This window comes from Podarcis cretensis, assembly GCF_951804945.1.
Source record: "Podarcis cretensis genome assembly, chromosome: 13".
NCBI classification, from domain to species: Eukaryota; Metazoa; Chordata; class Lepidosauria; order Squamata; family Lacertidae; genus Podarcis; species Podarcis cretensis.
The window spans coordinates 22,814,660-22,827,193 of NC_137182.1; the positions used below are offsets into that span (position 1 = coordinate 22,814,660).

The 12,534-nt window shown below is 45.3% G+C and overlaps 2 protein-coding genes across 5 annotated transcripts in view; one reads left to right on the top strand and one right to left on the bottom strand.

Moving 5' to 3' along the window:
• Nucleotides 1–2,853: 2,853 nt before the first annotated feature.
• ATP5MC1 (ATP synthase membrane subunit c locus 1) lies at nt 2,854–8,865 on the bottom strand. 2 transcript variants are annotated; one of them, XM_079950167.1, is made up of 5 exons: nt 8,764–8,865; nt 7,293–7,341; nt 6,156–6,233; nt 4,337–4,512; nt 2,854–3,090 (listed from the first exon to the last, which is right to left on the bottom strand). In XM_079950167.1, the coding sequence occupies exons 2-5, from the start codon at nt 7,329–7,331 to the stop codon at nt 2,976–2,978; spliced, it is 408 nt and encodes a 135-aa protein (XP_079806293.1). In that variant the 5' UTR covers nt 7,332–7,341; nt 8,764–8,865; the 3' UTR covers nt 2,854–2,975. The 2 variants fall into 2 exon arrangements, with proteins under 2 accessions (XP_079806293.1, XP_079806292.1); XM_079950166.1 differs by having other exon boundaries at nt 8,677–8,815.
• Nucleotides 8,866–9,078: 213 nt separating this feature from the next.
• The window catches only part of CALCOCO2 (calcium binding and coiled-coil domain 2), a 35,228-nt gene continuing 31,772 nt past the window's right edge, over nt 9,079–12,534 (top strand). For 2 of the 3 annotated variants that reach the window (XM_079949604.1, XM_079949605.1), the window contains exon 1: nt 9,105–9,253. In XM_079949604.1, the coding sequence (XP_079805730.1) occupies nt 9,120–9,253 (134 nt within the window). In that variant the 5' untranslated portion in view covers nt 9,105–9,119. Of the gene's footprint in view, nt 9,254–12,534 lie in introns of all 3 variants that reach the window. The other variant, XM_079949606.1, reaches the window with a different exon arrangement.

A 12,534-nucleotide genomic window follows, 5' to 3' on the forward strand; every position in this document is an offset into this window, starting at 1 on the left:
CGCTTCTGGCAAACCAGAGCAGCGCACGGAAACGCCTTTTACCTTCCCGCCGGAGCAGTACCTATTTATCTACTTGCACTTTTGATGTGCTTTTGAACTGCTAGGTTGGCAGGAGCAGGGACCGAGCAACAGGAGCTCACCCCATCGCGGGGATTCGAACCGCCAACCTACAGATCACCAAGTCCTAGGATCTGTGGTTTAACGCCACCTGCGTCCCCAAATAACAAACTTAGTTGGTCTCTAAGGTCCCATCCTTGTAGCATAGTTTATTTTGCACAGACTTTGGATGGACTGGGCATGGCTAATCCAAAGTACTGTGGCAAAAGCGGGAGGCAAAGGCTCAACGCCGCCCACTTTATCGGCCATTTTGTATTAATTCATGTGGGCCTCCCAAATTCTTGGATCTAGGAGCAACATTGGAAATCTGCTTTCGAGGGGTGGGGCACAACAAAGCTCTAAGCCCTGCCCACAGAAGCGCCTTTTCCTGACGTCACGTCACGCCGGAAGTGGCCGAAGAGTGTTTCCTTTCAGGGACAGAGCGCCTCGTTTGGATTGATAAACGTTATTTCACTGCCCGCCCCCCCCCCGCCTCAAACGCGCCGCTCTTTCAGCCTTATACTCATTTGTACTCGAAAGCCGAGTTTCCACGCGACTTTTTTTCCTCGCGAGAGTTCAAAGATCGAAGCTCAGGCTCGCGCATGCGCAGCAGCAACCAACTAGGCCCTCCAGGGAAATCCCCCGTGAACGAGGTACAGCCCCGCCCCTCGCTCCCTGCCCTTTTCCCCCTCGGGTTCCCACACCAGCACCTCCCACAACCTCTTCACGTCCCTCTTACGTAGAGCTCTCTCTCTCTCTCTCTCAACCGCCATTCACCATAGAGACTGCACGTCCTCCATTCCTTAGAGCGTATCCTTGCTCCACCATAGAGCGCTCTAGAGCGTTCCCGGAAACGTCGGTATCAAAAGAAGCAGCGGCGCCCATGTAGTCAGGCACTTGGGGAAGCACCGGGTGTGGCTGTGGGTGTGTTTAGTGGCGGGGTGCCTGGGTTTAAAAACCCCTGAAGGAAAAAGGACCCCTTTTTAGGGTGACGTTCTGTTGTTGCGAGTTAAATCTCTGCACTATTTAAGGGAAATCTTACCAAGTAAGTCCAGGAAAGCTCTGAAGGTCACCGAAGATCTGCCCTTTAAGGGTTAGCAAAGTTCAAACGGAACCCCTCGCACTAAATAAAGTATGTTCGTTGTAGCTTTATTTAAGAAATTATAGAGTTGTAGAGTTGGAAGGGACCACGAGGGTAATCTAGTCCAACCCCCTGCAGTGCAGGAGCTTTTTTTGCCGAAGGTAAGGGCTCCAACCAATGACCTTGAGAATCACTTAAAAAATTAATTTCAAACAGACTGAACGAGGAACAGGAAATGGGCTTATACAAAATCAGGCCATAGGAGATATAACCTGCACATTTGGTACTTGCCAGGACTCCTCGAATGGAAATACGGGGTCATATGTCCTAAGGTTCAGACTGCCCTCACTGCCTTAATACAGGGAGGTTTTGAACAAGGGTTTTCTGCAACCCTCCAGGTTTTGTCACAAAACACAGAATTTGGGGGCTCAAAACGAGACTGAAATGAGTCCTTTAACACTATACGGCAGCATAGATTAACATTTCTGAAAGATGGTTCCTACCCCCTTCCCCAGTCTCTTCTGAATCTTCCCGAGAAGCCTCAAACAGTATTTCAAAATACAGATAGGTAGCCGTGTTGGTCTGCCATAGTCAAAACAAAATAAAAAAAATCCTTCCAGTAGCACCTTAAAGACCAACTAAGTTAGTTCTTGTTCAGATACCTATCTGAAGAAGTGTGCATGCACACGAAAGCTCATATCAAGAACTAACTTAGTTGGTCTTTAAGGTGCTACTGGAAGGATTTTTTTTATTTTGTTTTGAGTATTTCAAAATGACAGTGTTAACAACATTGATATTGGGAGCTGGATATGCAGCACATTCTGCTGCAGATCCCCACTGCTGCATGGTTTTTAAATATGCCTAGTTTGTTAAAGTGAATTATTGTCCTGACTAGAAATAGTCGTACCTCAGAAGTCGAACAGAATGCGTTCCGGAAGTCCATTCAACTTCTAAAACATTTGGAAACCAAAGTGTGGCTTTTGATTGGCTGCAGGAAGTTCCTGCAGCCAATTGGAATGTGTGGAATCCGTGTTGGACATTCGGGTTCCAAAAGAATGTTAGCAAACCGGAACACTCACTTCCAGGTTTGCGGCATTCAGGAGCCAGCCAAAACATTCAAGAACTAAGCTGTTCGAAAACCAAGGTACAACTGTAGATCTAAAAAGTCTTCAAATATGAGATTCTCATTGGCATGCCAACTTTGAGGGATTGGAACTTACTACTCTCAGGGTGCAGATAAGCTTGTTTAATTTTTGTAACCATGTATTTAAAGGTCCTGGGCTTTCATACCCTTTCCAGTTGCTGAGGGCAGTAAACTTGCTTCAGTAGTATAGAGACAGATTATTTGAAAATAAGGTATGCCTCTCCCCTGCATGCAACTTCAGTATAGATCATCCTTCCTGTTCCTTAGGCAAACACTTCATGAAATGTGGACCTGATGGCATTCCAGTTGTATCCTTCAAGCAGGCTGTAGAACTGTTCTCTTCCTACAATATTTCTTAGTGTCTGGGGGCTAATTGTGGCACTGACTTTTTATCCAACTATATTTTATTGTATATTACAAAAGGACTCTGTGCCAAATTGATTTGGCACATTATAATTTTTCCTTCCCCTTCTCAATATGTGTATATTTAAGAATTACGAGCAAGCTTTTAGGATGAAAAGCACAAAACAAAAAACTTGAATCTTATTTATTTAGAGAAAGTTTGTTTAAATCTGTTAACACCCTGGCAAGGGAGGCAGGCTCAAACTGGAGAGGACACAGACAGACAGCAGCTGCAGCGTAGCTCCAAGGCTTTCACATGGCAAACAAAATGAGGAATGCCACCATCAAACAGAAGAGCCCCATGGCCTCTGAGAGGGCAAAACCCAGGATAGCGTAAGAAAACAGCTGCTGCTTGAGGGATGGGTTCCTGTAGGTAGAACAGAAGAAATCTGTAAGGTAAAATCCCATTGGCTTTTCGAAAATAAAAAGCTGCAATAGGCTTCCCAAGCCACACTTGAAAATGTATTTGTAGAACCTCAGAGTGAACACGGGGAAAGCTTTGTTAACTACCAGTCACAGATATATCCACATCTCACTTAAAAGGTGTTTTGATTGTTCTTGGATTAAAGGTATACAACCATGGAAATCTGCTTTACAAAGAACCACATATTTCAAGCCTTGTAATTAGTAATTTGTAGTTCTTAGAGAGTTGAAGGAGAGGCAAGACAGAAGACTGGGGGGAAGCATCCCTTAATTTAAATTTTGAAATACATGGGTACATTCTAATAAATCATACTATGTTCCAAAATCTGTGAAGATACTGTGTCTGAATACAGACATTTATGTGCTCACATACTTTCGAACCATGGACACACTTTACCAAGCAGGAACATTTAGAGAGAGAAAATATTCTTCAATCCATAAAAAGGTAAAGGGATCCCTGACCATTTGGTCCAGTCGTGACCGACTCTGGGGTTGAGGCGCTCATCTCACTTTATTGGCCGAGGGAGCCGGCGTACAGCTTCCAGTCATGTGGCCAGCATGACTAAGCCGCTTCTGGCCAACCAGAGCAGCGCACGGAAACACCGTTTACCTTCCTGCCGGAGCGGTACCTATTTATCTACTTGCACTTTGACGTGCTTTCAAACTGCTAGGTGGGCAGGAGCAGAGACCGAGCAACGGGAGCTCACCCCGTCGCGGGGATTCGAACCGCTGACCTTCTGATCAGCAAGTCCTAGGCTCTATGGTTTAACCCACATGTCACCCGCGCCCTAATCCATACATAGACAATAATTGCTTCTTTAACACAAAAAATATTACATTGAGAATGGAAACACAATAACCCAGCTGGTATGAGCACTGTGTGTACAATACAAGCTGATTCATACATTGAAGGTAACTTTGGTTATGATCTTTTTAACAGTGACACCTTTGACACTATTAGTTTGAAAAAGGTATTTTTCTCATCAACAAGACACTTGACAAGAAAATTCCATGCAGATTCCACCAATTCTCTTCTATTGCAGCTTTTCCTAGCTGGAGTTTCCAATCACTGTCAGCTGCTTTAAAAAACTGCTTCTCCCAAGAGGAATGAATTTGTGGTAAAAGTCTTCACAAAAATATCTAAACTGCCTGCTAAAACAAAGCAGAAATGCTTTCCCCAGCTAACTTACCTGGCATAACCAATGATTAAACTGCCAAACACTGTCCCAATCCCAGCTCCTGAACCAGCTACTCCCACAGTAGCAGCACCAGCACCGATGAATTTAGCAGCAGTATCAATATCATGGGAGACAGCACTGGTTTGGAATTCCCGATGAGCTAGCTGACGATTCAAAACTCCAAAAGGCTGTGGAGGAAGCAAGTAATTAGCATGATTTATATCAGTCACTTTAAGCCTCCAAATCATTTTCTCTTCCTAACAGCGTTTAATCCAGATGTTCCCAAACAATGGGTGGGTAGACATCAGGCTGGCAGGACCTACTTTGTTTCTTTATTAGAACCTTGAAGCCAACCAGGGCCTCCACTGGGGGCAGGTGGAAAATAGCAGCTCAGCTGGATGGATCACTAAGAATGAAGAACAGGGCTGGCTCAACCTATGGATTTGTGATCCGCAAGAGAATCAAGCTTGCAATTTCTTTCAGAAAATAAATCTTCCCAGTAAGCTAATGTGGGTGGGGCTTTTTACAGTTGCTGATATTGTTAAGAGAGTCCGGAATCCTTGCCAAACAGATCCCAGGCTGCCTTCTGCCCACCTCCAGGGCAGGGGAAGGACATACCCAAGATGGGGTAGAGAAGAAAGAAGGGAAGAGGCAATGGCCTTGGACCCAGACTACTAGTTTTCTAAGCATTGGCAGTGGGGGAGTGGGGAGAGAGAACAGCAAATAATGCCACTTAGGTGTCTCTGCCAGGTCATGGGCTGGAACAGAAATGCAGGTCTCTAGCAGACATAACTGTTGTTCAGTCACCCTACTGAAACCTTAAGGGTGTGTGTGAAATGACCTCCCTTGTAGCAACCACTGAACCACAACTATGCAGATTCTGAAAATCTGTTTGATGTACAAACAGAGATATGCCTATCACGCACACAAAGAATACCAATTCTTAATATTCCCCAATCCAGCAGGAGTAAAAGGGAATTCTGGGGGAAACTACTCAATGTAAACATTAGAATTGCAACAAAAGGTTCATGAAGGGTTAAATTTATGCCATTTCCTATTCAAAAGGTGTTTTAAAATGAGCAAGGAGGGTGACCAGTTGAAACATAAGTTTTTCAACCCTGTGTAACAGCATGCTTTTTTTTTTAATGAAGGACATAATGGTTTTGAAGTACTGCTTGCTTTTGAATTTTTAAAATATTAACGGACTCTAAAAGAATCAACAAGACAGTAGCTTCTGCCAGAAAAAAATGTCCCTTCTTATATTATCCTGCAGAGCTTCTGCAGGATTTATTTCAGTATTGCTCACACTAGGCCAAGTGCAGGGAACCTTAGATGCTCCAGTTGTTGCTGAACTCCAACTTGCATCAAGGCCAATGGCAAAAGATGATGGGAGTTGAAGTTTAGCAACTTTTGGAGAGCCACAGTTTCCCCACACCTTTTCTAGGTCACAAGGAAAGAGACGTCTTACACCAGCACTACTACACTTTTTCAGAGAGGTGAAATTGGTTTAATTACGCATGGCAGCATCGGTTCCTCTTCTAGATACTCTGATGGAAGCTAAGCTGTCAGTGTAATGTAAGAGGCAGCTAGTGCTAACCTTTGAGTTTGAAAGCAAAGAAGTTAATATTGTTCCCACATCATGAGAAAATAATGTATAGAGTTATAATTAATAGAAAACAGTTTCTATTTAGCATAGAGTTTTATTGTTTGGCTGTAGTTTGGTATCACTGCATGATGCTGTTAACCATTTTTTTGCTCCTTTTTGTAAAGAAAATCAAGGTGCAAACAAAACCTGGAGATAGCAATGAGGAGTCATGCTGTTTATTCCTACCTGCAGAGTCTGAGTCTCTGGCCTGCTCAATATAGACAGGGAAGCTGGCCTGGTTAGAGCTCGAGAACAGCAGCGGAACTGGAAAGAAAAACATTAAATTCATATCAGGATATAAAGAACTGCTCTATTCAGAGACCAATGCAATCTGTTCTGACTGACAGTGGCTCTTCAGCATCATAGCCAAATATATTTCCTAGCTATCCCACTTGAACCTTCAAATGGTAGATTTTAAGGATTTAACTTGATATTAGATACTTGCAAGATTTATCCTACACCAGTGAGCTAAGGCCTTCCCCCCAACTGGTGATGAGGCAATTTTGTGCTGATCAGAAGGCAGTTCTCTTTCAAGACAGGTATGCCTATTCATCATGTAATGTAAATTCTCTGTGGCAGGAGATTCTAGATCTTGCTTGAATACACAGCTTCTCTCATACTGGAAAGGACATATATGTGCAAGAGGGAAAGTATTCATTGCTGCCTATTAAACCTAGCTAGAGACTCTAGACATGGGCAGTAGTCTTCCTAATACTATTTGTATCAGGACTTGTGAACTCAAATATTTTTGTCCATTTTAAAAAAACAATCATTAGCTGCTTAGGGGGTCCACATGAATTGATATCAAATGAACTGAACAGGTCTTTCTGATCAACTCACATCAGCCCTAGTCAGCATGGCCAATGGTCAGGGATGATGGGAGCTGTTGTCCAAAAATATCTGGAGGGTCACAAGTTCCTCCATACCTACCATAAATTCATTCTCATAGGTAAAAAACCATTTGCTGCTTCCCCTTACAGAGTCTGAATTATTTCCAAAATAGAGATGTTTTGTTTTGTTTTCTAAATGGAACAGAGTTGGTCACTCACCGAGGACTATTATAGGAATGCTTGGGCAGGAAGACTAAGGATTTATTGGCTTGTAACTTTTATTAACCTGTTTGTAAGTCTGGTTTAACATACCCTTCAGAAACTATTGTTGACTGAGTTCAAATGACATATCAAACAGTTCACTCTTAGTTTTTCCTCTTTAAAGAGAAATATTAGAGATTTTACTCATTGTAACAATGAATAATATGAGGAGTGTGACATACTAAAGTAATCCAAGATACACTAAGGCAATTGCAAGCCAAAAATTCCTTACCAGAGCTGGCGAAGCCAGGAGAGCTACTGGAGTCTGCATTCTGATGATCCTGAATAAAGGGGGAAAGTCACATTTTACACAAACACCCACTGAATTCTCTCTCAACTAAGATTGAAAGCCCAGTGTGTGGACAAAATGGAGTACATTTCCTTATCTGTTTCAGGTATAGCTTTTTATTAAGATTTTGCAAACTAAGTCCAGAATTAAAGAAGAAGGGCAGAATGGCCTTGAAGGAACACTATTAATGGAGAGTCCAGTTATTCACAAAGAGCAAGGAAGAACCAGATAGCTTGCAACTGTGCATCAGTGACCTCCAACTATAGACAGACACCACAGATAAGGTGACAGACATGAAACTTGTCAGGGGAAAGACAGATGACAATCTAAGCTATGTTTGTCCAATACAACATTGCTTCTTACAGCAATTAGGCACTCAAAAATGGCATTTGACTTTGTAACTGATTGAAAGAAGGGTGTTTAAGAGAAACTGTGCATATCCCTGTTAGCTAGAAGCCACAAAAAAGCACAATTAGGTAACAGGACTTGCAGAAAGTTAGCCAATATTTCAAAGCTGCAGCTGTCCCCCTGAAAACAACTACAAAGCATTTTGCCCCATCCCGAATCTACCAGCTTCCCAAATCCTTTCCCATTTTGTAGGTGGCAGCCCAATGACCGCCTCCACCATCTACACCTTCGTTAACATCCAGCACTGAAGAAGCCATTGGCCGGTTCTCTTCATGTTAGTTGCCCTTTGAACACCTGCCGTCTGCAAACACACCCCGTTTAGCCCCACAGGATTCCCCTAGTCTTTCATCTATGCCTTCACCCTGCCCTTGCAGAGAAACATTCACAGGCAGACAAAACCGGTAACTAACAGGCCGGTTGCACTAGAAGCCACCTCGCCCTGGAGTTTCTAGCCCACAAGGACTTGGGTCCACCATCTAGTCTAGCATGTCCGTTAGCAAGCAGGCCAGTGAGCTGAGGGGGCAAGCGAGACTCTTCCATCCTCGGGGTCGTGGCTTCGAGCCCCCCGCTGCGCGAACGATTCCTGCATTATTGCAAGGGGCCGGACTAGATGGCCCTCGCGGTCCCTTTTCCAGTTCTACGATTCCGCGACTGCAGCAACCTACGTCGGTCAGCCGTCAAAAGGCGCCCCTAAGAAGCCGCGAGTGATTCACTCGCGACAAAGGATCCCTACGGGACGCCTTTTAACTGCTGTTCCCAATTCAAACGGGCCTTCGGGATGAAGGCAGCCGCGAACGGCGTGCTCGTGGGAGCAGACCCGAGCACCGGGGCCTCCCCGCTCCCCGTGCAGCCGCCTCACCCTCACGGGAGGCCCCGGGACCAGGCGGGCGCCCTCCCCGCTTCCCCTGCACAGACTCACCTTCGGGGACGAAGAAGGGCTGCACCGAACCTCAAAGTCGCGGCTCTCCTGACTGGACCCAGCCAAGCCCCTCCCGCCCTCGCTCACCTTGCCAATGTACCACAGCGTCCTCCGCTCCTATTGGCCGCCGCGACGCAAGGAACGCTGCCCGGCGGGGCCCCGGTGGCTCACGGGAGACGGAGCCTCGCCGCCGCCCGCTATTGGCTCCCGGACCCTCGCGCTCGCGCCCCTCTGCGTGCGGATTGGGCAACTCCGAAGGGTCGCGGATCCCCCATTGGCCGGCCGCAAAACCCTCCCTTTCTCCTCCCCCCTTCTCCCGGGAGCGTTCCACCGAGCGCGTCAGAGGAAGGAGACCAGAGAGGGATGAGTCACGTGCTCTTGTTCTTTCTTGACAGGCTGGAGGTGACTGCGCGGCGGCGAAGCAACGCTCAAGGAGTCACGTGATGTCGGGGAGGGGCGGAGAGCGGCGCGCCTCAGCTCGTGACGTGGAAGAAACTGCGCGTGCCCGTGTCGTGTGTAGAGATTCAGGCACGTCATGTGTCTGCTTTGCTAGGTGTTCCGTTGCTGGGAATTGGTTGTGAGTTCCTAATGAGTGCACACTTAGGGATGATACCCTCCAACGTGGACGCGGCTTGATCTCTCCAGTTCAGGCACAGGCAAACTCGGCCCTCCAGATGTTTTGGGACTACAATTCCCATCATCCCTGACCACTGGTCCTGTTAGCTAGGGCTGATGAGAGTTGTAGTCCCAAAACATCTGGAGGGCCGAGTTTGCCTATGCCTGCTTTAATTCTTTCTAACTTATGCTCTGGTGAATGTGGAGCGCTGGTTCTCCACAAGAGAATTGTGTGTGAGTCGAAACGGACGTTTTATCGGTGGTGTTGCAGCCTCGGCGGCCCATTCACACGAGGATCACTTCTTCAGTTATCAAAGGGATGCTTGATATATGCCCGAGCCAGGCTGTCTAGTAAACCCCATAGTCTCCAGAGGGATTTGCTTCCCAGATAGGATCGCAGTCTTCGACTGCAACCCCATTTGTTTTTGAATAAGCCCCATTGAATTCAATGGGAGGTATTCCGAGTAGCCATGGCTAGGATTGGAGCCTAAACAATGTAAGCAGTGCTTGCGAGGGGGGGGGGGGAGGCTCCTCAAGGGCACACAGTACCAGCACCTTATTTTCTAGAAGAAAAGCACTAGTTAAAAGGGTGGCACTTAACTATAACAACTTCATGGTGAGTATCAGCACCTTTTTTTCTAGAAGAAAAGCACTGTACTTAGGTAATTAAGGCATGAAGGGGTTAGCACCATAGAGTACGCTGCCCTGCCAGGCTTGATTAGGTAGTTCCTCTCCCCTCACATTGGAGGAATGTAATTAAGCCTATTGTTTCCCTTCAGTCTACCTGAGCTCAGCATGTGAACTAGTTTTGAAAATGTAAATTCATTTGAAAATACTGTTTTCTGTTTAAGCTGACTCTCCTCTTGTCCCTGCACTTCCATCCCTATCATGGAGACACCCAACTTACTCCATATTACCCTGGCTGGCAACTAGATTTGCCATGTTACTTTAAAGAGCGGTCAAACCGATACTATCTCCAGAAGAAAGATCCATCATCTCCTTGTATATAGTTTTAAAAGTTTTGTTTCAGGAGCGGTTGCTGTTCAAACCTAGAGGAAGCTGAACTCTCCACTTACCCCATCAGTTGATATACCTTGCTCCAGCAAAAGAGCAATCAGGAACTCTCTTTAAGCCTCTAATTCCTTTGTAGCTACTTGGCTACCTGCCCCATACCTCACCTATGACATCAGGTGTAGGGCAGGTGGGCATGGTTTCCTAGGAATGCCTTCTCAGGCCAAATTGAGACCCTTGTCAAGCCCAATTCCTCATTCCTACTTTATTTGGCATAGATTTAAATGCCCATAGTTATCTTATTGATAGATATGTCAGTCCACTCATCTACCAGCAGGAGGAGACATTAACCTATCTTCTTTGGAAACAGCTAATGTTAACTCCTTTCTTGAGAATGGCTGCCCAAGGTAGATACATAGTTTAGAAGTTGTTTCCACAGGTGACACTGGGGCTGCAATTCTGAATTCTGCATGTCTTTAAAGTGGACGTCTGTAAGACTCGGCTGTAATCATAAGCATAATTGTGAGAAAGTAAGTCTCATTTAACCACAGGCTTGTAATTACTAGACTGAGACACAGGTCTGGTTTCCACTTCCAATAGAATGTTTCAGGGCTGGCTCAGGATGTTTTGCCACCTGAGACAAAACAGAGCATGATACCCCTGCCACCTTCGCTCTCCACTGCAGTCGTCTGAGGCAACTGGTGGCTCATGAAAGCCCCAGTGTGCTGAAGACAGGTGGGGGAGAAAAAGGAGGCCAGCGTGGAGAAGGCAGGCAACAAATGCAGGAGGTGGCAAGCTCCTCAGGGCAGGGCTTTGCCACTCTTCCCAGCTGTCCCCACCTGAGGCGCCTGCCTCGGTACGCCTCATGGGTGGGCCAGCTCTGGAACATTTCTTTTTTCTTCTCCAGGATAGAAATAAGAACTGCCTTTAGGAATAAATACAGAAAATGTGGGTTTTGTGTGTTGTTGTTGTTTTAAAAAAGCTGGACATTTAAAGCTGTAATGTGGCTGCACACAAGGTCATGAAACACAAGGTTTCTTTGTGCAACTGAATGCTGAATTTTGGCAGGGTGCAAGTCTTAAATTGGGTGCGCAATTTAAGGAGACTGACCTTTGCTACAGCTTGACCGGCATTCTGTATGGGTGATTTTTGACTTGAAGTACTTCGATCTGTAGTGTTAAAGCTAGACTGTTTTGCAGAGTTGTTGTACAGTGGTACCTTGGTTTGCATACGTCTTGGTTTGCATACGTTTTGCATTACAAACATGTCAAACCCAGAAGTGTGTGTCCTGGTTTGCAACCTTTTTTTGGATTACAACCCTTTTTGGGGGGGATTATGAACAATTTTTTTTGGAGGGCCCATTGGCGAAAGCGCGCCTTGGGTTAAAACCTGTTTTGGTTTACAAACAGACCTCCGGAGCGGATTATGGTTGTAAACCATGCTACCACTGTATTCTGCCTCAGCCTGACACCCCACCCCCAACCTGCAATAAGGATATAACAAGGCTGACAGTGCTGCTGGGTTGTTGTAAATCACTTAGCTTCAGTACCAACCTGTGTTATTAACATAGCTTTACATTGCCACTGTGTTAACAGCCTCTATTCCCACAACCTGCTATATGGTGGGAAATGGACTGAATTGGCCGTGAAATTTGTACAGGCGTGGCTATTATCTAAAACCTAGGACTTTAAAAAATAATGTAGGTTGTAAACCTGTACACATTTACCTGGGAATAAGTTCCACTTTCATTTACTTCTGAATTCAGTTGCATTTACATCTCAGTAGGTATTCATAGGATTTTGCTGTTCATATTTCACGCCAAACCATTCCCGAGTGAGGAAAAGCAGCAGCTCCTGTCTTTCCTGGACCTTTCTTTTCATGGGAGATCACACTGCTATATAATCACAGCTATATTAAAAGCTTATGTTTCTGCATTGATTTCTATGGGCTGCCCTCACTTTCACCAAAGTGAGGGGAGAGGATATAAAAATGCCTTTGCCAATGGAACCCCATCAATTGACTATAGAGACAATAAGTTAATGCCTCTTTCCATTTATGTTTTTTAATCTGTGTATTAAACTCCGTGGGACTTACTTTTGAGTAAATGTAATTAAAACTGGCCTATAAAAACCTCATTAGAATTCTTCACATTTATAAAGCCAATGAAAAGCTGTATGCCTTTGGGCATTTTCACCAGAACCTGTTCATATGTACTTGGGAAGGAAATCCCAC